The sequence below is a fragment of the Oxyura jamaicensis genome, chromosome 3, assembly GCF_011077185.1.
Source record: "Oxyura jamaicensis isolate SHBP4307 breed ruddy duck chromosome 3, BPBGC_Ojam_1.0, whole genome shotgun sequence".
NCBI classification, from domain to species: Eukaryota; Metazoa; Chordata; class Aves; order Anseriformes; family Anatidae; genus Oxyura; species Oxyura jamaicensis.
In genome coordinates this window covers 37,345,842-37,369,071 of record NC_048895.1, presented here as the reverse complement: position 1 = coordinate 37,369,071, position 23,230 = coordinate 37,345,842, and the positions used below count along the sequence as shown (strand labels likewise).

The following is a 23,230-nucleotide window of genomic DNA, read 5'->3' as shown; positions in this document are numbered from 1 at the left end:
TCTCACCTAGGAGCCATCAACAAGACTCAGCTGTGTAACCTCCCAATACCCCTGGCACATCCCAGCTTAAACTGTTAGTCTTTAAAACAGCTTCAGAATAACCAAACCACCAGTTCCTGCCTGGCCCTCTGAGTTCTAGTAGCTTATAAAGAAAAAATCCACTGCAGTAGTCTGCTTCCTCTATGCTGACCGCCTTACCATGTGTGTATCCCAGCCTGTCTGCTCCTGCCTCCTGGAAGCAGTTGCCACTCACTGGAGCATGGAGTTGCTGTAGGAAAGAAGGACCTTCGAGTGTGTGTGGGGGGAAGCTTATTCCCAGTAGCATGTACAAGGTCGGGATAGTAAATCACACTAGATGAGAAGTAGAAAAACATCAAGAAAAAAGCTAGAGTGAGAGAGTTGTAAATAATTTCTGCATTGTTGCTTTCCCAAGTCCTATGCAGCAGAACATGCAACCTTTGGACAGAATATCTGTATCTTCAGCTTTTGGACAGCAGCTGCAGTTAGAAGTATGTATTAGGATCAGGCTAAGATTACAGTGAAGGTTTGGAACTGGATATGCTTCAGAGTTCAGGTTATGAACATATCAGACACCTACCTCGTATAGAACATGGAAACATTGTCCCACACTGATCACATTCCCTGCTTCAGGCCTCCATGTCTTTCTGAATCCAGCTATTAACTTAACTATTCTGTGTCTCTTGCCTCAGATTTTAACCCCAGACTCTTTCCTTCCTGCGTAAGTGCTGATTTTCCCAAACCCCCACAACTACCTGTTAGGAACATCTGGGCACCACTCTTGAGACATCTTCCCTCTGTCAGATATAGCTGAAATCAGCCATGTGTTTCAGAACATAACAGTTTGGGACTGACAGACGAACAGTATAATTATAACTTTTGTTTCCTTTAGAAAGCAAATAAAAAATATTTGAGAGATCACTAGTCCACCTCCTACTTGAAATAAAAGATTATTCAGCAAATATAATCACAAATTCCAGTTAAACTAGAACTCCAGGGCTAGAACGTGTCTCCCATGCCATCCTTTTCACCTCCATGCAATCTGACAGGGCATGAAGCCGGTCCCTCGTGCTGACCGCATATTGGTGTGGATTGGGATGTTCTCATTTTTCACCAGGGATTGTGCCAGAACATATCATATTTTTCATCTCAAATCCAGCTCTGCCTTCTCTCTTTCTTCCCTCTTTCATCCTTCACACCCCTTCAACACTTTTTCAGATCTGGGCCTCGATAATCTTGTCCAGACAAGTTTTCATCCTACATCTTAAAATAATATTAATTTAGTGGCACACACTAATGGGGCCAAATTTTGTCCTCCATTACACCTCTCTGTCCCCACTGGAGTCACGAGACAAAAATAATTGTATAATGAAGGTGTGACCAGGGGGCAGAATTTGGCCTACATTTCTTTAAAAGAAATCTGCAGCAAGCAGTGCCTGTCAGCCTCCCCGGGGAATGAGACCCTTTACATTTGTGTGAAGGACACAGGCTCTCTGTTTACTGGCTAGGTTCATGTCTATCTCAGCTTGGGTTCTTCATGCTGAGTCTACCTGGTTGGTGCAGCTAAGTGCAATAGGCAGACTGCTGACAAGATCTAAGCTCTCAAGTGCTCTTGCTCTGAAGCGAGTAGTTAAAATTGTTCCAAGGGTGTGGTAGTCAGCAGAGGAAAAATACTGTAAAGGACACTTTTTTTTTTTTTTTTTTTTCCAATGAACTGGAACTGAAAGCACAGCAGGTGAGGGATTTGCACAAGCAGAAGGAGGGATCTTCAGTGACAGAGGAATGCTTTTCACTTTTATTTTCAACACATACATAAATTGTGGTTGATAACAAGGGATATATTTTCTACATCTGCACAATATGAAGTGTTGTGAGGGAGGAGAGACAAAAATTAAACCTTTTGTGAATGTTCCCGCATAAACAACAAAGGACATGAAAGGACATGAAGAAAGAAAATCCAGTAAGGTGGCAAAGGAAGAAAAACAGGGAATTAAAACAGAGAAGAAAAGGTTTGGGAATGATGTTTTTTTGTTTGTTTGTTTGTTTTGTTTTGTTTTGTTTTTTTGTGGCTGGCTTGTTAGGGTCATACAGGGAAGGAACATGCTCTAAGATTAACATGCTCAAATGTCCTCCAGATATTTTCTTAGAATGCATTAAGAAAGGAAGAAGTATATTCCAGAAAGGGTGTGGAGACTTTTTTCTTCTTTACTTATATATGTATGAATAAAGTACATCTGTATCGTACTTTTCTAGTTACTCAGGAAAATTTTCAGTAAAAGAAGTATTAGATCAGGAAGTAGCCAAAGAGCTCTTACATGTTTCTCTTTCTAGAAAACCTCATTTCTACTATACAAAAGAATATACTTTAAAATAATCCAAAATCTTTTAAAGCAGAAATTTCTGTGTCTCCAAATTATTCTTCAGTACATTCTACCTAATTTCACAGCATAGGAATTATTTGAAGATAAGTCTTTATTTCTTGAACTAAAGAAAAATGCCCTAAATTCTAACTGCCTTTTGGAAGTTAGCTCAAAGCTTCCTGCTCAATAACATCATGCTGCAAGCTACAGTATTATAAGCTTTAACACAAGATGTTTTCTAATTGCAATAAAGCTTAGAAGTGAAAGTGATTCATCTTTATTTGTGCCATCCTTTGTACTGCAGATACAGTTGACTTGAAACATTTTACAGTGTAGTGTTTTTAAGAGTCTGGATGCTGGCTTTCAATGAAATACAGGTGAAAGGGTCATTATTTACTGGAATATTTCCCACTGAGAGCAAGCAGAAAGTTATGTCACAAAATCTGTATTGATGTTTCCCCCCCCAAGAGATGTCGTGTTGCATCACATATCAGACTTAATTATGTGACCAGAAAGATGTTTATTGGTGTGTCAGCACCTAAAAGAAGATGAAATAAGACAATATGAGATGAGTTCTTTAACTTTGTGCTTATCTTTGTACTCTGATCCAACTGATCCAATGGCATTTAGTGCGATTGGCTTTCAACCAGACTAGCTACATACAGAAGAACAGAAGGGGAAGACAATGTATGTGCAGGAGAGCTGAAGGGGTGGCTGCAGCAGCCTGGATTTAGAACAGTTTGAAGTATGGGGAACTACAACCTTACAAATATGTGTATATTCTATAAGCTTGACTGACCTGTAGGGATTACATACAAGATTAAGATTTTAGAATAAGCTTTGTGAAGGTTAGCATTCATCAGTAACAAGTATACATTATAGCACAGGTACAATATAAATACATTAAATAGTGTTATATTTAGTTTTGCTGTGATGGAGATCTTGGGACTCTGTCAGCTGGCTCAATTATGTTGTTTCGTGTATTAGCGGCCATGAGTCAAAGCTGCCGAACCTCTGCCTCTGACAGATGTTTCCACCAAGAGCATCAATAGCTGCTTTGAAGACTAAAATGTATATATATGTACATACATAGTATTTCACATTTCAGAGAAATGAGGAAGCCTGAATGATGTATTCTTTTCCCCTGCCTTAGAAGTAAATATTTTATTTCAATGTGTATATTTATATGGCATTTAATACGTTCTAAAGTGGTCATGCAGGAACTGGCCGGAAAAGCAGTTTTTTCATACTTATTTTTATGCATTTGTATATGCTCATTGATGTGCAGTTGTGTTAAGGTCAGGTGATCAGACATTTTGCTGGATCATTCCTGCTTACAATTCTGCAGGAATTAATCTGTCTGTGAGCTCCTCGTAACTTAGGATAGTCTTACTTTATATGAACGATGTGAACTTGTGGGATGAGATGAACATAATTAAACACAATATATTTTGCCTTTAGACCCACAGCTTTAAAGAAACAGTCTTAGCTCATCCTCCCTTAGCTGTATCCTCACTCGGGTGATAGACTGGTAGACAAAGGCTGAATGAGGGAGTATGGATAATATTTCATGCTAACAAAATCCACATCAAATGTATTCTAAAGGAGGAGTTATTTTTCTTATGAACACTCTCAATGGATTAAAACAAGTCTTCTTAAAAAGTCAGAATAAGAACTCCTAGGAAATTGAAAAATTTCGTATCTTAAATTCCTAGAACAGCTGTAAACAGGTAAGGAAGAAAGTGCAGTCATCAGATGTTTTGTATATGGTACTCTAGAAAGGAAAAATTCCAACAATCTTTCGTATACTGAAATACATATATTAACTTTTTTGAAGTGGAATGCTGATCATTTGCAAAGTCTAGAAATTGCTATGAATGTTCAAGATGTACTGCATAACCCTTTACTGAAAAGTGACTGTGGTGCATGTGATATTTTTCTATACTGCACAAGAAGTAATAGATTAAGCTCTGAGATGTGCAGCAAGCAGCTCACTGACACACTGCCTTGATTTAAAGATGAGCACATATGAGATAGACATTCATCTACATATTTCACTTTCTTCTGTCAGCAGGACTTTTTCATGCAGAAAACATTTGCAATTTTGACAGTCCTAAGTAAAAGGTAGGCAAGATTCATGCATTAAAAGGTATCTTGGTATTTAGTAGGTACAATATTGCTGGTTTTGTGGTTTTCTTTTGTCTTCCAGTGAATTTGAAGCATTCTACTTCCCTTCTACAGAATATTCAATTCTCTTCATATAAGCAAAACGTGCTACTATAGCACAGCATACACCCCACTAGAAGCTGAAAGACCTGAAGCAGGTAGGTTAACGTGCAAACGTTCCAACTAAGTTCATGAGGATCTCTAAAATTCACACATTCTTAAAATATTAAAAATAAAACAGCATGACCAAGTGATCTAGCTGCACAATGGCAAAAAGGGACTTGGAGAGAACAGGGAAGATGGGGAGAATATCATAGCATTTACCTGTATGCTTACTGTGCAAGGATCTCCTTAAGTGGAGTTTCTCTGTTCAAACTATAACCAGTCTTTTTCAGTCTGCCATGGTGAGAGATCCACAAGGCAAGATGAGAATGTCATTACTTATATTCGATTCCAGAGTAGAAATGCATCTTTCAATGCATCAATTTCAATGCAATCTTTCAATGCAATCATTTTCAAAGCATCTTTTCAATTTGAATTTTATTATACTTTAGTTCTATCAGGTAAAAAGGGAAAAATTCCTGTAAGAATTTTGGATTGATTTTTCTGTAGCAATAATGCAATGAAGCCAACATATTTATGAAAATGTACAAAAAGAATTCATTTTGAACAATTCTTCACAGAATAATATCTTCAAAGACTAAGTTATTAATAATAAAAATACCTTGCAAATCTAGTAAAACAGTCAACCTCTTTAGTTTCCTCTTATAGCACAAGCTGCAAAGCAGTTCAAAATAGAGACAAGAAAAGCATGCTGAACAGTTTGAAATTATGGAACAGTTACTAAACATTAAATGTTATTTTAACATTTAATCACAGTATTTTTGTGTCTGTAATCTGTTCTTATATTTTGGGTAGGCATCTCAAAATTTTCCAACTTGACACAATTGTTTAATATTCTTCTCCTTGTTATTCTGTTATTCTTTTATCTTATCACCTTTAGCGGGACATTTCCTGATCTTCTCCTTGCCTTCTCAGTCACTCATAGGTATGTACAAGACCATTCTGGCAGGCTGAAATACCCTTTTTGTTCACTGGGTCTTTCTGGCATGGTTTGTATAATTCATAGCCCACTGTTAGCTGCAATGAATCAATTCTTTTCACTAAGACCTAGAAGTGAAAGCCAAGGAAGATACAGGAAGGCATGTAGGAGAAATAGTATCCTGGGAAAGGTATTTAAAACCACATGGAAAATATTATGAATGCAAGAAATTTCCTTATATGTCAGAGGATCCTTGGAAGAAGTAAGTTTTGGAGTCATTACTATGTAAGGCTTGCCACTACTTCCAACCAAAATTCCAGGACTGTTTTATCAGAAGAATAAAGGTTGCTAAGTTAATGACTAATAGTTAACCTGACATCCTTTATTTCACTACCCCAGAAAGCAAACTCTGGTATTCCACCACAGGCTTTTAGCAAAATGGCTGCACACTAAAATGTCTGAAGTGCCCTTGAGTGACAGGTTCTAACAAGTTCCAAAGTTTGTAAACAGATAAAACCCTGAAGAAACAAAATGCGTGTGTTTGTCTTTTCCAAAGAGGAGAATTGAGGAAATTGATCCTAAATAGACTTCCTATGCCACATACAAGTATATCCTTTTCTAATCTGTTAAAACTTGTTGCTGGCAGGGATATTGTTTGCTTTACTCATTCATAGAGTCCAATTCCTCATATGAGAAAAGACAGTAAGGTGTGAAGCATTTTTCAGTACCTTTGGGCCAAATTACAAAGAAATGTCAAGAACCCCATGACAGTTTGTAAGATCACCTAATGACATTCATAACACTCAATAGAAAAGAGCAACCAAGGAAATCATCCAATCAAAAATAGCTTCTGAAAATGTGAGAATTTTCTATTTTGCATATTTGGGGGAGGGAGGAGAATAGCCTTTTACGTTTGTAGGAGAAACCTTGAAAATATGACCCATCTGCACCTGACAGTTTTAGAAAAACAGGAAATGGTTACAAAAGGTAATTTTACAGAGAATTTTGGCATTTGGGGATATATTGTGATTCATCTTCTTTACACGATTTGCTTTATCTATAATAACACAAAAGATTTTATTTTCTGGATAGCATACAGACTTTCTAAGTCTCTTGCTTTTGTTTTACTCATTAGCCTATAGATAGTACTTCTACAGAGTGAATTGTGGTTTCCCAGAGTGTCTGTTTTAGGAATAAGAAACAATACAGATACTTTTCTAGTTCACAGAATGGCTTGCCATTAGGGCTTGGAAATCAGCTGCAATATGCTATATCTGTGGCTGCAGTGTGTAACTATAGTTTCTGTAGTTTTGTATGGTGTGATAAAAACATACAGTAGCTTGTTACAGAGCCAGCCCTAAAAAATCAAACATTTGCTAATTTGCTGCTTGGCACTACTTGGACATTTGGTATCACAGAGGAAAAACAACACACTGAAAAACAACACAAGCAGGAAAGATCCTGAAAACAGAGAAGAAACCCTGTCGGAGCTGGATTACTAGGCAGAAAAGCTTGGAAATTAAGATACTGATAGCAAATTCCTCAAGCTGCCTGTTGTCCTTTCGGCCTCCCACAGAGGAATGGGACCAAGAAAGAATGAAAGGTAGACAAGGAAGGAGAGAAGGAGGGGGGAGGGAGGGAAGGAGGGAGGGAGGGAGGGAAGGAAGGAAGGAAGGAAGGAAGGAAGGAAGGAAGGAAGGAAGGACATTTTTTATGCTGCTGTGTTTTTCTTCCTGCAAAAGGAAAGCAAATGGACTTTTATTCCCATTGCTGCCCATGGCACTTTCCTCTCTGTGGATCCCATTAATTTTAACACACAGAGCTTAACATCTACATCCAAGCTTCCATCCCATTTTTGGAGCCTTTTGGTGCCCTGAAGATGCAAAAGAGGAAGTAGGACGTAGCTTCACAGGACAAAAGAGGTCAAAAGCTCAAAGTAAGTGAGAATTTTCTGAAGACAGATTGATGACAATCTCGCAAAGCAGTTCTTTCTCCTTCCTCTTTTCATTCATCTTCATCCACTTTACAGTCAGAAAGGGGAAAGGTTATTGTGCAGAAGTTGAGCTTCTGTCCACTTCCTAAATAGCCAGAACTTGTAATGACATAAGTGATCATTTCTGGACTGTAATAAATAGAATTCCTATTCAAGCAATTAAAATGTTATTCAGGATCTTAATGAAATAAAAACGTGTATGTTTTTTTGCAGTTTTCTTCAGTGACTTTTTGTGTCTTAGAAGTGCTTTTATTTTTACACTTAATAATGCATAAATGATATTCAAATGGGTGGTCTATTGATGATTGATCAGTGACTAATAATCACACTACACTGCAGTTCAAGAAACCTCTATATTGTTTTACAATACAAATGCACAATTACATGCAAGTTGGAATGAATAGGATGTAACCATACTCTATTTCTGTGTGAAAAGTCCCTTTTGTCTACTCTTGGTTCCTGATATACAACGTAAAATTATACTTTTAAGAACACCATCTCAGAGGAGTTCCAATTTTAACCCCCAAATTTTCTTAACTTTCTTTCCTTGTGATTGCACAGGACTATACATTATGCTGGGCGGAAAAAAAAGGGGAGAAAGTGAGGCAATCTTATTCTGCAGTGAACTCCAGAATTCTTATTTCATATATGATTAACAGTATTCTTTTGCAGGCCACAAGGAGAAGACCTCCTAGGCAGAATGGATCACAATTCTCCATTCATTTATTCTCCATTTTTATGGAGATCAGTATAAACAGGCACTTACTGCCTTTTTGTATTGTCCTCGAAGTCTTCAAAGATATGATTTTTGAATGTCAATGTACTTTTTGTATTGTCAGAAAGTAATATGCAATAAAAATTGTCAGAAATATTTATTATTCAAACTGAAGATAGTTTAATATGAATATTTTACAAACTATTGTATATTCTGCTAAGCATATTCCTTATGTTTCTGAAAGAATATGCCTATATTTTCTGTGGACTTCTGGACAGCATCATGATTTAACCCATACGATTCCAAATACAGATATCAGAAATGCATGCCTCCCCCAGGACTGATCAACAGGGAATATACAAAGTAATGTCTTCCCTCTCTTTTCATCCTGCCATTTTCCATCCAGCATAGCTGATTTAATGCTCAAGGAAGTGATGACATCTCTAGCTATAGGGAAAGAACTGTGGTTTTTGGACAACCATGACATATGCAGTTGCAGCATTGCCTCTTATAATGGACAAATTATAACTCTAACTCACAGTGGTATTTCTGAATTGACAAAACAAACAAACAAAAAATGTTTCTCACACTTACAGAAGATGTACAGAGGAAGTGATGGAAGCAGGGACTGCTGACATGTCCACGGTCACATTATCATTGTCCTACATATGTTTCTGGTCACAAGACACTGAAAGTTTTATGCATTCCCTTGTCTTCCCCTCCATTCCTATCACAGTATGCATGGTATGCACACCAGTTACAGCACAAGCAAAAGTTTTCGTTCCCCAGTCAAAAATGACCAATTGAAGTCATTATGGAAAAGTAATTTGCAAAGATAGTTATTTTTTCTGTTCTGTGTGGGACTGGGTAAAGCTGCAGGATGTATCTTTTCTGTCCATTCTGACTAGCTAAAACAATATTACTAATCTCTGTTCAAGTTAAACTGTTCAGTAATACTAGCATCAGAAAAATGGTTGAATTAAAATGTCACTGAATGTATCATTGATATCTTTTATGCATGGCACTACATCTCAATAGGTTTTTATGCATTTCTCCTGCCAGATGAAAAATATGGTAGGAAAATATTCACTGAAGCGGTATATTAGATAATTTAAGATACTGACAGTACTGAGATTCTTCAGTAATTTCTATACTGGCATGTACTTTACCTCTAATTTGTAATAGGACTGATTTCATTACTGTCTTTTAAGTGAGGCTTATCAGGAACTAACAACAGAACATGAGAAGTAGCTGGAATCTTTATGAAGTGAAGCAATTGTTTGTACATGTTATTAAAACTAAGCCCAGTTTAGTGAACTGCTACACTATGAAGTCTTGTACACTGGAAATTATGTGCAGTTGCAGAGCATTTTCCACATACCTCAGGAGCTGAACATTAAATGATTTCTCCTTTCTCATAAATGGTTACTCTGCAATTTTTATAAAACTCAAAAAGCGGGTTGGTCTCTCCTTCAGTCAGAAGAAAAGCTGAGGATTCTGCTATATCAGGTGACTCAAGCTAAGCAAATATCTGCATTAGAAAGGTCTTATATAATTCTTAGGTATTTTCCCTAACTTCTTCCTGACTGTCCTGACCAGACACCTTGCATATCTAAGAACATGCTATATAACATGCTCAAAAGCAAGCACTACAGAAGCTTCTAATAACAGACAGTCCTATTGTCTGGCAGTTTCCATGGCACTCAGGAATGCCACTAGCACTTAAATACATTCTTGGATTCACACACACAGAAAGAAAAAAAAAAATGGAACTCCAAAGCCATAACATTTTTCTTGGTTGGATTTAATGCAAAAGGCTGAACTGGGCTCTTTAAATATGGGTCTTGTGATAACCTTGTTTCTTAAAGTCCTTTGCCTGATCTTCAGGCAGACCAAGACATAATCAACACATAAACCCACCTTTCACGGTTAAATTAATCCCTTACTCATCTCAATCAAGAGAAAAGAACATTTCAAATGATGCTCAAACAGGTTTTCCAAAAATAAAACCAACAGCAGTGAAGTAGAGTTTCCGTTAGTAAGAAACTTTCTCTCTCTTACATTTTGGTGATTATGTATGCAGATATTGATACATTTTAGCTAAAGGAAAGCAAATTTGTTTACCTCTGAATACAAATTGCAGTGTTTTGGTTCTGTCTGATTTTTTATTTTATTTTTTTTTTCTTTCCCTGGAGCGATAAAAACACATGGAAAACAAATGACTAAAACCCCAGATCATCACAGCAACATTCTGGTTTCCTCATTGCTACTATCCTCTACAGTCAGCTACAGCAGTGCTCTGGTTCATATCCTTGAGACATATCCTTGTTTAGAAAACATTTCAGTATGTATTTTGATTTAATTTTTCCAAAGTCTTATGACATTAACATTGCAAGTCCGAGGATATTATAACAAGATAGAAATGAGCCTGTGAGACTATAGTTGTACAAGGCTGCTTCAAGAATACCCCGAACGGCACTCTCAGTTAAGTGCAGTTCTGGTGTCCAACTTTTTGAGCTGCTGGCTGCTAACCAACACAGTGGAAGGCTCAGGCTACTCGAAACACAGGACACTTCTTGCCTTTTGGCAGGAAAAGCATGCAAGCTGCAGGCTGCAAAAGCATCAGACTGGCACTTATGTTTGACCAATAGTGTGACATACATTTTTAAAAGTGCTTTATCCAGAGAAAGTACAGCATATAAACATTATGTGGTACTTCTGGGTTTTCTCCTTTGTGGTAAGTAGTAGCCACTACATTGGTGGTCTTAGTGATGACTGGTTAGGAGGGAAGGCTCTCTTCCAACTCTTCAAGACCGTATTTAGATGAGATAAATTAATTAAAACCAGTGTTCTGATCCTTGAAATTATCGCCCCTACATTTTTTAGGATACATGACCAAGTATCCATTGTAATTAAAAAAACAAACCAACAGAAACAGTTTGACTATGCAGAGATATTTTTATGTGCATTTTCACATTAAGTAGACAAATATTAATGATGTATGTAGTAAAAACATGCATGTCTTACTTTTCATCTCATGTAAACTCAGACGACTTACAGATGCATGGAAAAAAAGACAACAAAATGAAACAAAAAAAACCCCTGCTGCTGACAGTGCATTAACAGAGAGATGTTCCTGTTTTCTTGATGCAGGTTTGACTACCACATCTCCTCTGTTTGGTAACCTAGTAATCTTTCCAAACGCCACAGGGGATATGAATTCTTTATCAGGCTTAAGTCATACTGGAGTAAATTCAGATAAAAAAACAGGCTGCTCTTTGTATTAATGCCAGCAGCCCCATCGATCCAGTAATGACGTTGAGAGCAAAACGATACATAATGGAATCCGTTTGGGGGTTAAGTGGGAAGGTTCTTGCAATTTCAAAGTACAATGCTATCTTGTAAGATTCTGTAAAGGGGACTGGATTTTGCATTCATTCAAGACTACTACATCTTCTCTCTACACGAAGGAATCAAGTAGCCAAGTAACTCCCAAGTTTATTAATTACTTCGTCTGGTCTCCAGCTACCCTCAGTGTACAGGTGCACAAATAGTTTAAGATTATGCTTCGTCTTTCTGCCAACCTCTTTTGTAAACTATTTCATCAAATAAAGTCAGGAAAAGCAACAGGCATCATTGCTGGGAGATGTACTTCAGCACCTGGGAAAAGCCTGCAAGCTTCCTGGATAGTTCTTTGTCCTCGTATAGCCAAACAAATTTTTACCACATTTGCCATAATACAGGTTTGGGGATTGCTGCTGTTATCAGTAAAATAAATAAAAACAAAATCAGGAAAAACAACACATAAATCCATGTCAAAAATTGGGCTGTCACTAGGCTGAACTGCTTTGTGTTCCTAGGGTCAGGAGAGGTAGCCTGAAAGAATATACATTAATCAGTCCAGTTCAGGTGAGTTCCTACAGACTGATGCTACTTCTAGTTAATACTAATACTGATGTCTGAAAAGATGACTAAGATACAAAACATCAATTTTTATCCATAGTATAATGCCATTTATGTCAAGGTAGTTGCAACAAAAATATGCACCATTATTTTTATTTAAGCTGCGGGTGCTACTAACCTGCCATCAGAAATGAGTCTCCTACAGAGTATTCCCAATATATTTATTCTTCCTTGCCTAGGACTGATTGATATAAAATGTTCTCTATAGTGATTAACAATATTCTATAGCTAATGGATTTTGATTGTTTTGCTTAGTATCTTCTAAGCACACTTAAGAATTAATAAATGTTTCTGAGTCAAATCATCTGGTCTGCTGGGGATTTTCTCTATTTTACTTGCCGTTATGGGGAGAACAAACTGAATTTGCTTTGTATGCCCATCTGAGCTGACCACCAGCAGTACTTTACAGAAGCAGAACTGAGGCTTGCAAAAACTCATGCTTAGAAATCTATTGGTACTCATCACATTTACAATCAGCCTATTTCATTTCTTATCAGCCAAGTAAGTTCCTTCATAGCAATAACTCCAGAATATGTGTTAGTCTAGGATACAATACCAGAAATGGAGTTTAGATTGGAGGAAGACAAAATGTTACAATTCATTTCAGGGACCAAAGTTGTCAGAGAAAGAAGAGGCACTTTCATCTGAGAAGTTGCCTCAGCTGTAGCATTTAATCCTCAAAAGAGATATGTTCAATATTGCACTTCTAAATTTGAGCATGTCTGGAAGGCCAGAAAGAAGGAAAAAAAAAAAAAGAGGTACATTTCTGCAGCTTTTTCCAAAAGAAGTAATAAAAAGTGCACCTTCGTTCTCTTCCTCTTGTTGCTTTTAGCATGAACAAGGAAAAGTGAAATATAAAAAAGAGTGCTGTGAAAAGTGCAGAAGCAAAGGTAAATTTGAGGGTACTTTTCAGAAACAGAGGCTTTGCAGGGAGAAAGCAGAGAATAATGGTTCTCCTATAACATTAGGACATTCTAAATAAATAAATAAATATGCATATCACCTTACTGGTCTTTTTGCTACACTCAGGTAAATCATCAGAATAATGCCTGACATACTGTTTCCTGAGACCATTTCTCTACTGCTCTTCAGGCTGTTTCTTAGATCATCATCTACAATATTTTTTATTCTATATTTTCAACCTGTAGCACTGCTGTAGCATTTCACTCCTGACAAGTTAAGAGAAAACTAGAAGGAAGCTATCAAAAGTTATTATTCATGAACAGAGTTCTGAGAATGACATAGCAGTATACCATTTCCATGGACAATTATTTCTCCGAATTTGTCATTCAGTTAAAACAATGAGACTATGAGGAGTTAGTGTGTGTTCCAGGAGTTTGTGTGAAGGCCAGAAAGATTTTTGCCATAGGGAAGGGAAGGGGGAAAGCAATTGTCATTTAATGATAATTCAACTTAGTTGAGACAGCACACATCCCTGCTTTATGACCCTTAAAATAATTTGTGCTTCCAGACACGAGAAGTATTTCAAAAGTCAGCAAGTTCTGATTTTTCCTTCTGTAAAACACTTTCCCTCTCCACCCCCCAGCCCTTACTTTTACTGTCTTGTTTTGATAGGAAATCCATAAACAAATGAATTGTCATGGTCTGAAAATGTGCATTTGTATAGCAAGGTGGAATTTGGGAAGTGACATCCACACCAATGTGCAACGGACATGGCTAATATGAAATCAGAACAACTTTTCTTTCTTTCATCATGAAGTAGCTTAACATGAACACCCGAATTCATCAAGGCTCTACTATCAGTTACAGGACAAAGATAAGAAGAAATAAGAACTAAGCAGAGAAGCTGAGTAGTAGTATTCAGCTGCATAGTTTGAAAGACTTTCGTTACTGCATAGTAGCTTGTGTTTATGCATGCCTATTACAGATACCTGTATCTGTCTGAAACGAAAATAGGAAGCTGCTGTATTTTTTCCCCTAGAGATGATTTTATTGCAGTTTCACTAAAGAAGCTGATATAAAAAAAATAGAAAGTCTCCAAATACTTCAGAAAGGAGAGCTCCTTATATATCTAGACGGCAACTCCCTAAAGAAGCTAGTTTTAAAGGCAAAATGAGTATAAAACAAATAACAACCTGAAGCAGGCTTGTATTATTCCGTAGGTCTGTGATTATACTCTAAAGCAAGGAGTCAGAGCCACACAGCTTTCAGCCTTCTGGGACACCTGATCAGGAGAATGGAGAAGACACAAACCTTTCATGTCATCTAGTTTAAAAGCAATTGTCATGATTCTCTGAAAATCCCAGAACCAAAATATGAATGCTGACATGCAATATCTATTTCTATCATCCCTGTTATCAGAAGACACTCTGCAGAGGTTCATCAGTTCCAAAAGAACTGAGTTAGGTAGGTGCTCATCAACAAACTATCTTTGCTTGTGTCAATACAGTAACAGAAGGTTGCTACTCTCATATGGCCTTATCAAATGATAAAGTCATCATTTCTTTAAAATCTTCATAGAATCTGTTGTGTAACTGACACTTTTGTGACACCTTTGTGTATGACACAATTGCTATCTTTCTGCTTTCTGATTTTTGAAAAGATAAAATGAGCTTCAAATACTTAAAAACATCAAAATACAATTTAATGTCCCAAATAGTGGGCAGGTTGGGATAAATAGTCATTTATTTGAGAGCATCATAATTTCAAATGGAATTTAGATGAGGAAAAATAGCAGCCTTCTGGATTTGATGTTATCTAAATTTTGTATTTTATTTTAGAGTTTGATTTTGAACAGTTGTACATCCATGTGAGAAGCTGCCATTAATTTTCGGAAACTAATTCAGTTAAATAATGTTTATTTGTTTGTTTGTTTCAGAGAAGAACACTGTATATTATGTCTATCCCCATGAGAATAATTAAATGACAATGGTATAAATTAATTTTCAGTTTCAAAATCGCCCAAGTACCTAGTAAAAAAATAAAAAATAAAGTTGGCCTCGCCAAGAGAGGGAGCTATAAACACCTTTGTTGCTGTTCCTGGTAGGGAAGGAAGAGGATTCATTTAGGGCTGAGACCAACTCTTAGGAGACGTTTAGGAAGCTTTTTCATCAGATCATAACACATACCTCTATCACATTTCAACAGCCTTTAGTTTCCTTCACCTGCTTTCTACACTTCATAGAATGTCAAGCTCATGAGGACAAGAAGAGGATGAAGGGGATTCTACAGATAGCCAGAATTTGAATCAGAGCTGAATTCTAAAATTAGCAGTGTTCAAACTGGAAAAGACACCATAATAGTGAGACAGTGAGAGTAATCATCATGGAACATGAACTTCATCACCTGCAGTTAGGATTGATGTTGTTCTAAAAGATGCACTCAAATGGAGCTTATAAAATCAGATTTCTTATCCTTCTGAAATCTCTTTTAGAAATTATATCCTTAAATTTTCAGGGATTCTATCCTGGTGTTACCTAAGAGGTTGAGCAGACATTTAAAATATTTATCTGACTTTAAATTCTATGAATTCTATTAATAGAAATATCTAGCAGAAAAACCAGATACATAAAATAGGAAATTATGAATAAGTAAAGGGTGAAATTAAGTTTAATGATACTGATTTTCTTTTTTTTTTTGCACTTGTCCTTAGCAAGAAAATAAATTGGATAGTTCTACTGGATAACTGTAATTATTTGTAATTAATGTTGCAAAATAGCTATATGCTAAAAACCTATATACAAATCATAAATAGCAATAAATGTGCTTTAGAGGGCAAAAATGGAAAGCATTTGTTAGACTTCTTGAATCACCTGTTTTAGAAAATATGTAGAGATCAGCAGAGGTAATTTGAAACATTTATTAAACAATATCTATTCAAGTTATGTTCTTACTGGAAAATGCTGAGGGACAGGTGAACTATTCAGATGACACAGGTCATAGAAGCCACCTGCTCTGAGCTGGAAGAATCCGTTAAAAAAAAATAAAAATAAAAATCCTTAGGTTTTTTAAGCTTCAAGCTTCAGGAAAAGACAGCACCTATGTGACATCCTCCATCTGGAGGGTGTGATCAAAATGGGTCCATTAAAAAGTAACTGCAATGTAGAAGTGGTTTCACCCTGGTCACAGTTAGAAGCTAAGCTGTGGCTTTGTAGGTCAAGTTTTTACACTTATCGCTGATAAATGTTAGAAGCTATGTGAAGTGCTGGCAGATTCTTTTCAGGCACTGACCTAGATTTAGGCTGTTTCAGTTCAAAGTGCTTTTTGTAGGGAGAAAACCCCAGCCTTCCTTATATTCTAATGTATGCGACTCATTTAGTCTGGAGACATTACAGGCAGTAGAATAAGAAAAAAATTCAAAGCATCAAAGGCATACACTAAATATAAGCAGATCCCAGTTTCATATCCTCTGTATGAATACAAAAAAAAAAAAAAAAAGAAAGAAAGAAAAAAAAAAGATTATTCTATAGCATTATAAAATCGTAATTCCTGTCCCACAGAAGGACATCAATAAAAGATTCAGTCTCATTATAGACTGACAAGTTCATGTTCAGGATCATGACTTTGACCTCCCCAGAGCACCTCTAAACCCACAGAAATGGAGGGTTTTGGTGGTCTTTATCATGGGTACCTTTTCCTGTATATCCAGCGGAGCAGCTTACAGAAATTTTCTGCTATATTCACCATAAGCTTAGATTTTGCTTTTCCGTTGTAGTCTTTAATAAAATACCTTTTCACACCCAGAATCTCAAAGAGAGGCAGGGGACTTACTACTTCTCTCATCTTAATAGTTTTCTACTAAAAACCTACCTATCCTTAAAATACCAATATAACTTTTTAATTAGTACCTTTCTACTTTAATCCTTGCATCTAAACAAAAAATAAAAATATGCTTTTCTTACTAAAAAGGCAGTGCACCACCTTAGCTGACCTCAAAGATAAGAAAGATGTGCTCGGCTACACAGGGATTTTGTGACATTTTGTACACGTATATGCCTTCAACCCTCACCTTTCCAAATATACAGATTTTCTGAAACTCCTGGGACTGCTGATATCATATAGTGTTCTTACCTTTAAAATGTTTGACTAGCTATCTAGCAGAATATGCAGTCAGAAGCAAGTACAGTATTTTTAAGACTGACAATGAATGAATTAATCCAGTCATTTTTCTTTATCAAAAAATAAAGAAAAAATAAAAGAATATTTTTACCTCTTTCTAAACTATCATAGTGCAGTGGGACAGCCTCCCAAAATAACTGTACAGTTCCTTTTTTTTTTTTTTTAAAAAAAAAAAAAAAAATCCTATTCTTTCTGTAGTAATGTTTCTATTACAGAATGAATTCCTAATTTAGGTTGACTGACAATCACTTGATAAGGGCTTTAGAGGAGACCCTGTTGCATATAGGGTTACTATATTAGGTCTCAGTTTTATAAGGCTAATGCTAAAAATTCCTTTTTGCATACTGAGGATATGCTGTAGTATAACTTAGCAATGGGAAAACTGGAATCAGTCCAAATTTCTATGCCAAGATGCATACTATTTTTCAACATGGTATGTCAGTCAATTCACTGTTGGCTCATATTTGCAGTGAAGATAGCGCACTCACTGCTGATCTGTGGAGTACACTACATCTTACATGACAATCTAGAATGTTCAAAAGCTCTAGAAGCCACCAAAATGCTATTCAAATGTCACTTCCAGAATCTTTTTCAAACCATGCTTGCTTTGTATCACATCCAGGAAAGAACACCTGAAGCAGCAAGTACACACAGGAAAATAAACCTGTTGATCCCTGTTTTTGGCTCTCTTAGAACATACTTGCACTAACACTGGCAGATAGATAAAACTATTGGAATGCAGCGATCCTTCTATTTGGAACACCTGAGTTTTAAATATGCATTGGTATTTTTTCTGCTTAAAATTCTGTTCTTGCTTAACATCCTTCTTTTAATAGGTCATTGTCTTCCCAGGAAACTTGTTTTCCAAAAGCGTATATCACTTGCTTTCAAGCCAATCTCTTCTGCTTGAGATTCAATTCAACTTTACAGCACATATTAACAGCATCAAATGCACCACCGTTTTTTTTTCCCGTTCTTTTTTTTTTTTTTTTTTTTTTCCTATTCTATTTTTTGAAGATTCTAATGCTATACATGATTATATAATCTGCTTATTTTTTCCTCGTTATCTGAACTCTCATTTACTACTTTTCAGCACTGGGGTGGGGTGTATTTTTTGTATATATCCTAAAATGTTGCATTTATTTTCTTATTAATAATATCAGGGTTCTGATAAACACACACAGAAAAAAAACATGATGAACATCCAAAGACACAAATTGAAACAAATTTCAGTTCCTTCACTCTGAGACTGAAATTAATATTACCCATTTAAAAAGAAATGTATCTAAAAAAATATCTAAGCCACTGATCTACTCTTTTCAAAGTTATCGATATCTGTGATAAAAATCTTTATTTTCGTATGTTAATCTATCTTTAAAGTAGCCAAAGTTCCTACTCCTTGAATTCTGCTTGTCATACACACTGTCAATTTACATAGTTCCTTAGTTCCAGGTTTGTTTGTCTGTTTTGAATCCAGCCCTTTCTAGTTATAAGCAATCTAAACAGTATCTATATGTGTAACCAATATAATTAGCATTACACTCCTGCTTCTTGGATTGCCACCATACAGTTAAAATGATGCCAGACGAATTCATTTGTGTAATTTGCAAATATCTAATCAATATCAAATGCTTAATCTAGTCTTCTTTGGTTTTCTTGTGCAATCAGTAGTGAGCAAGAGGACACTTTGGAGTGCCTAAATTTGTTTTCTCCTTTGACTTGCCTAGTGAGTATTAAATAGATAAGGAACATCAACGTGAGATTTGTCTGAACAAAAGAAGGTATGAAGAGCTGAGCTGGTCTCTGGATTCTCCTCTTCTAGGTCAATGGAAGAAACAGGGAGTAAATCTCTTTCTAAACTGGCTGTCTAAAATAGGCCTAATGAATCACTTTCTGCTTCTCCCATTGACCTTAAAGAGAAGCCTCAAGTGACTTGCTTAAGTGTATATGACTACAGCATATGTTGTAAATGTCTGAAGTTCGGTGAGATGAATTCCACACTAACCTCTTAATTTAGATGATTAAATTTAGCTAGTGACTTTATGCATTGCTCTAGGGTATCCAGTAATTAATCTATTTTTCCCAAGTATTGACAAGTGTATTATTTTATTTGTTACCTCCCAGTCTTCAAAGCACAGTTCATCTTCAGTTTTGAGGCAGCAAGAAGAATTTAGCAGATAAATTTCACTTCAAAACTCATCCCACCTACTCCTTCCAGACCTGTATCTCCCACTCCATATCCACATCAGATAGCCAAACAGATCCACGTAGCTGAAATTCTTTAACTACCACTGTTTCTGTTTTATGCTTGCCTAAGATTGATGGCCTACTTTACCACGTAGGTGCATAGTCCTTGTTCAAAGGTTACAGCCAATCATTTTAATCTCACCACACCACCCAGAAACAGACAGACATTTTGGAAATGATACTCTCAAGCCACCAGACTATCCTCCTGTTATAAGAGCACCATCCTGGGCATTGGATTAGTGACAGGTATGATGAAGATGAAGAAAAGAGACATCTGGGTTATGTTAGAAGTTAATTAGACTAGGACCAACAGGGAGACAATAGGCAGGGCTCCATGGGGAAATTAACAGGAAGACAGAAACCAGGTAGGAAAACAAAGACCAAAGACATAATCTTAATCAGGCCAGGCCCTGTCCTAAGGATCAAGAAAAAGCAGTGGGTGCTTCAGTTGTAGGGAGGCTATTGCCTGAAGCTGGACTAGCTTGTGCCCAAAAGGCCAGTGATCCAGCAGGTTTCCATATATACTTCAGATGTCTGAAATGCACCAACAAGATCTGATGGTTGTGTAGTTCACTTGCAAAGTCACAGGGTCAGAACCACAACCTTTCATGAGGTCCGTGTAATTACAGACCTCAGAAGGACCACTAGATGCTTCTGAATGGTCACTTCTAGGATGTTGGACAAATTTTTGGAGGCATCAGAAAAATACTAGTGGGTGAAAGGTGTATAAGTACTTTGACTGTACATCATCTTGCCTGGAAACAAGGAAGATCCAAGGTGAGATGGCTGCCAGAGAGTTGTTCATAATAGTCTATGAAATTGGACCATCATCCAGACAGTATTGGTAGTAAAACACAAGACAAACAGAAAAGGCGCAGAAGCAGAAAAGAGTCTGACCTGGACATCAGGAGAGAACATGTCATCCTTTTCTGGTAGAATTCTGTCTCAGCTCAAGATCTGTACATTTTGGCTTGAACACCTTCCATTGTGCAGCTTGGACACTGGCATATGGAAAAAGTTTGAACAAGTGTAAACTAAAAATTTTGGTTATATTGTTATAGTAACATACTTTTAGTATTTTCAAATAATTTTGACAAATAAGAGATAACTAATAAGAGAATTATTAATACAATTTATGGTGGTTCCTGCTTGGCAATATTTAACAACAATCTCCTCAGTGATTTTAAAAATATTTTTCACTCTTTTCAGTTATTCATAGTGCTCTACAAATTATGAGACTAGTTTTTGCTTTTATAACTACCTCTTAAAAAACAAAAGACAGCACTCAGAATATGTATGCATGAATTTTAAATGATTAAAAATACTTCTAATAATGCGACTTTCTTGCTTGGTTAGATTTTTACATAACCAAATGACACACATTTAAAATAACGCCAATTTTAAGAAAGCTCTTCATCTCTCTGAAGGAAACATGTTTCTCCCAGCAGCTGGCAGCTTATCTGGAAGCAAGATGAACAATTAAAATTGTGTACCTGTAATAGGGGAAAATGAGAATATAAATTCTCCTACTGCTGCTTCAACTCCCATCAAACCAGAGCTTTCTGAGAAGGGGGAAGGCAACACGTGTGTATTGCAGTACCCGCTGGGGATGTGACTTCTCTTGGTAACAGCAATGAAACCTCCATGGAGCAGTGGCTGGAACTCCACCTCTTTCCCCAAGAAACAGCAAACCACTTCCACAGAGAAGGAGGAAGGGTTGCAAAACTGAAGGTAATCTGTATACGAAGTTTCCACCTAGTAACTACCCATATCTCATTGAAGTGGTAAATCAATTTGTTTGCTTCTTTCACTGCATAAGAAATATGTTGCCAGGATGATGTGAGAATTGGAGGCATGGTAAGGACTAGAAATTCTAATACGCTTTACAACTGCAGTGATAACTGAAGCTGTTGCTCTGGATCAGCACCTTTATGGAGCTGCAAGGGTTGCTTCTGCAGTAACAGCAGCTCAGGAACTGCCTTGCTGGTTCAAGATGTTGCAATAATACAAGGTGTGATGTACATGCCACAGAGTTGTTGAGATACAATATGGTTTAAGTAGCTTAAGGAGTTGAAGTGCAGATTATCAGTTTGGAGAAAAAGAGCAGGGATGCACAGTGGGAGCCCTGGGAAATAGCAGTGACTATGACTGGACTCTGGACTAGAATCACTGGCCTTGAAGGAAAATGGTTGAGGGGGTAGAAAACAGTAATCTGGAACTGTGGATTAACAAGCAGAGTGTGCACTGGGGCTAGAGGATATATGAGTATATATATATATATATATGTATACATACATGTATGTTGGTGTTTTTGTTTGTTTTGATTTTCCTATAGAATATTATTTTCATTGATTACATTCATTAGCAAGTGTAAGAACCATTCAGCAGCAGCAATATGTCCTTACTTCCATTCAAGCTTATTTATCACAGAAATTGAACATCATATCACCACTCTCCTTTTAGTTATTATCCCTATCGAAAGCTGCTGGCCTGATTTACAGAACAGTACAGCAAATGCAAGATTACACAGACTTCATTATAAGCTGTATGCACCTATGAAAATGAGGCCAGCTCTGTACTTGGTATTGCACAACTCCGAGCTAATGAATCAGCGAGACTGCTGAACATCTCCTGTATAAAACATTCATGATGAATACTACACATTACAGTGTGATAGCTGATATTTTGAGCCTTTGTTTTTTTAATCATCTACTTTTCCCTGAGTTGTGCAATATCAAAGAGTGTAGAAACATGACGAGAGACAATGACTTTGATTTTTGATGGCTGTTAAGTGTGAGACATTTTTATTTTAAACGTTTTTTCTTTATCAGTTTATTTCAATACTGAGATATGGCTCCCAATGCTAAAATACAAAGCATGAAGAAAGCCAAATTTCTAAATGCAGACAAGCTAAACCAAAATATAATATAAAATATGTTTGAAAGAAAGCTAAGTTCTGTCTACTTGAAGAATTTAGTTTGATTTCTGATGGTGAAGAAATATTTACATGTGTTTTCTAAATTTCACAGCCTCAAATGTGATAATGTTGACTGCTCTGCATCCTTCTGTAATCAGGACGTGGCTTATACTGTGAACCCTGTCAATCTGCCATTTCATGCTGCTTGAATTCCTGTAGGGCTCGCACAGTTTGAGCACTGCTTTCTCAAACTAAAACCATGCATACATTTTTAAAACTAACATGTTAGCCAAGCTAGGGAAAATACTGTGTTGCAAGACATTCAGCCCTAGTCTAAGCAGTCTGAAGCCTCCTAAGTTGGTGAAGTTCAGACTATACTCCAGCTGAGTTTGGCCCATCACTTTTGTAGAAATTGTGTTAGAAGTTATTCAAAGCTTGTAGTTCTACTTTAGCTTTTGGAAATGTTATTGTTCATGTCATGCTTGTTGTTTGGCATTCAGGAAGTACAAACTGAAAATATTTAATACTGTAGTATTTGTAAAACAAGAGTATTTTTTCCAAAATCTAATCCAATGCTGCTTGCAGGATCCTTGAGAAGTGCACTAAGGGATTTATAAATGCTGTTGCAGTTCATACATGCCCAGGAGAACTGAGTGCCGAGCAATGATTAGAGACTGTTCCTATAATCTAAATGACCTCCCTGACACTGGCCGTGAATGTATTCATAGCA

At 36.6% G+C, this 23,230-nt stretch overlaps 1 protein-coding gene across 1 annotated transcript in view; it reads right to left on the bottom strand.

Moving 5' to 3' along the window:
• The window catches only part of PLD5 (phospholipase D family member 5), a 198,377-nt gene extending 177,861 nt beyond the window's left edge, over positions 1–20,516 (bottom strand). The window contains exon 1 of the mRNA XM_035320752.1: positions 20,481–20,516. Coding sequence (XP_035176643.1) covers positions 20,481–20,501 — 21 coding nt within the window. The 5' untranslated portion in view covers positions 20,502–20,516. The remainder of the gene's footprint in view (positions 1–20,480) is intronic.
• Positions 20,517–23,230: the final 2,714 nt, after the last annotated feature.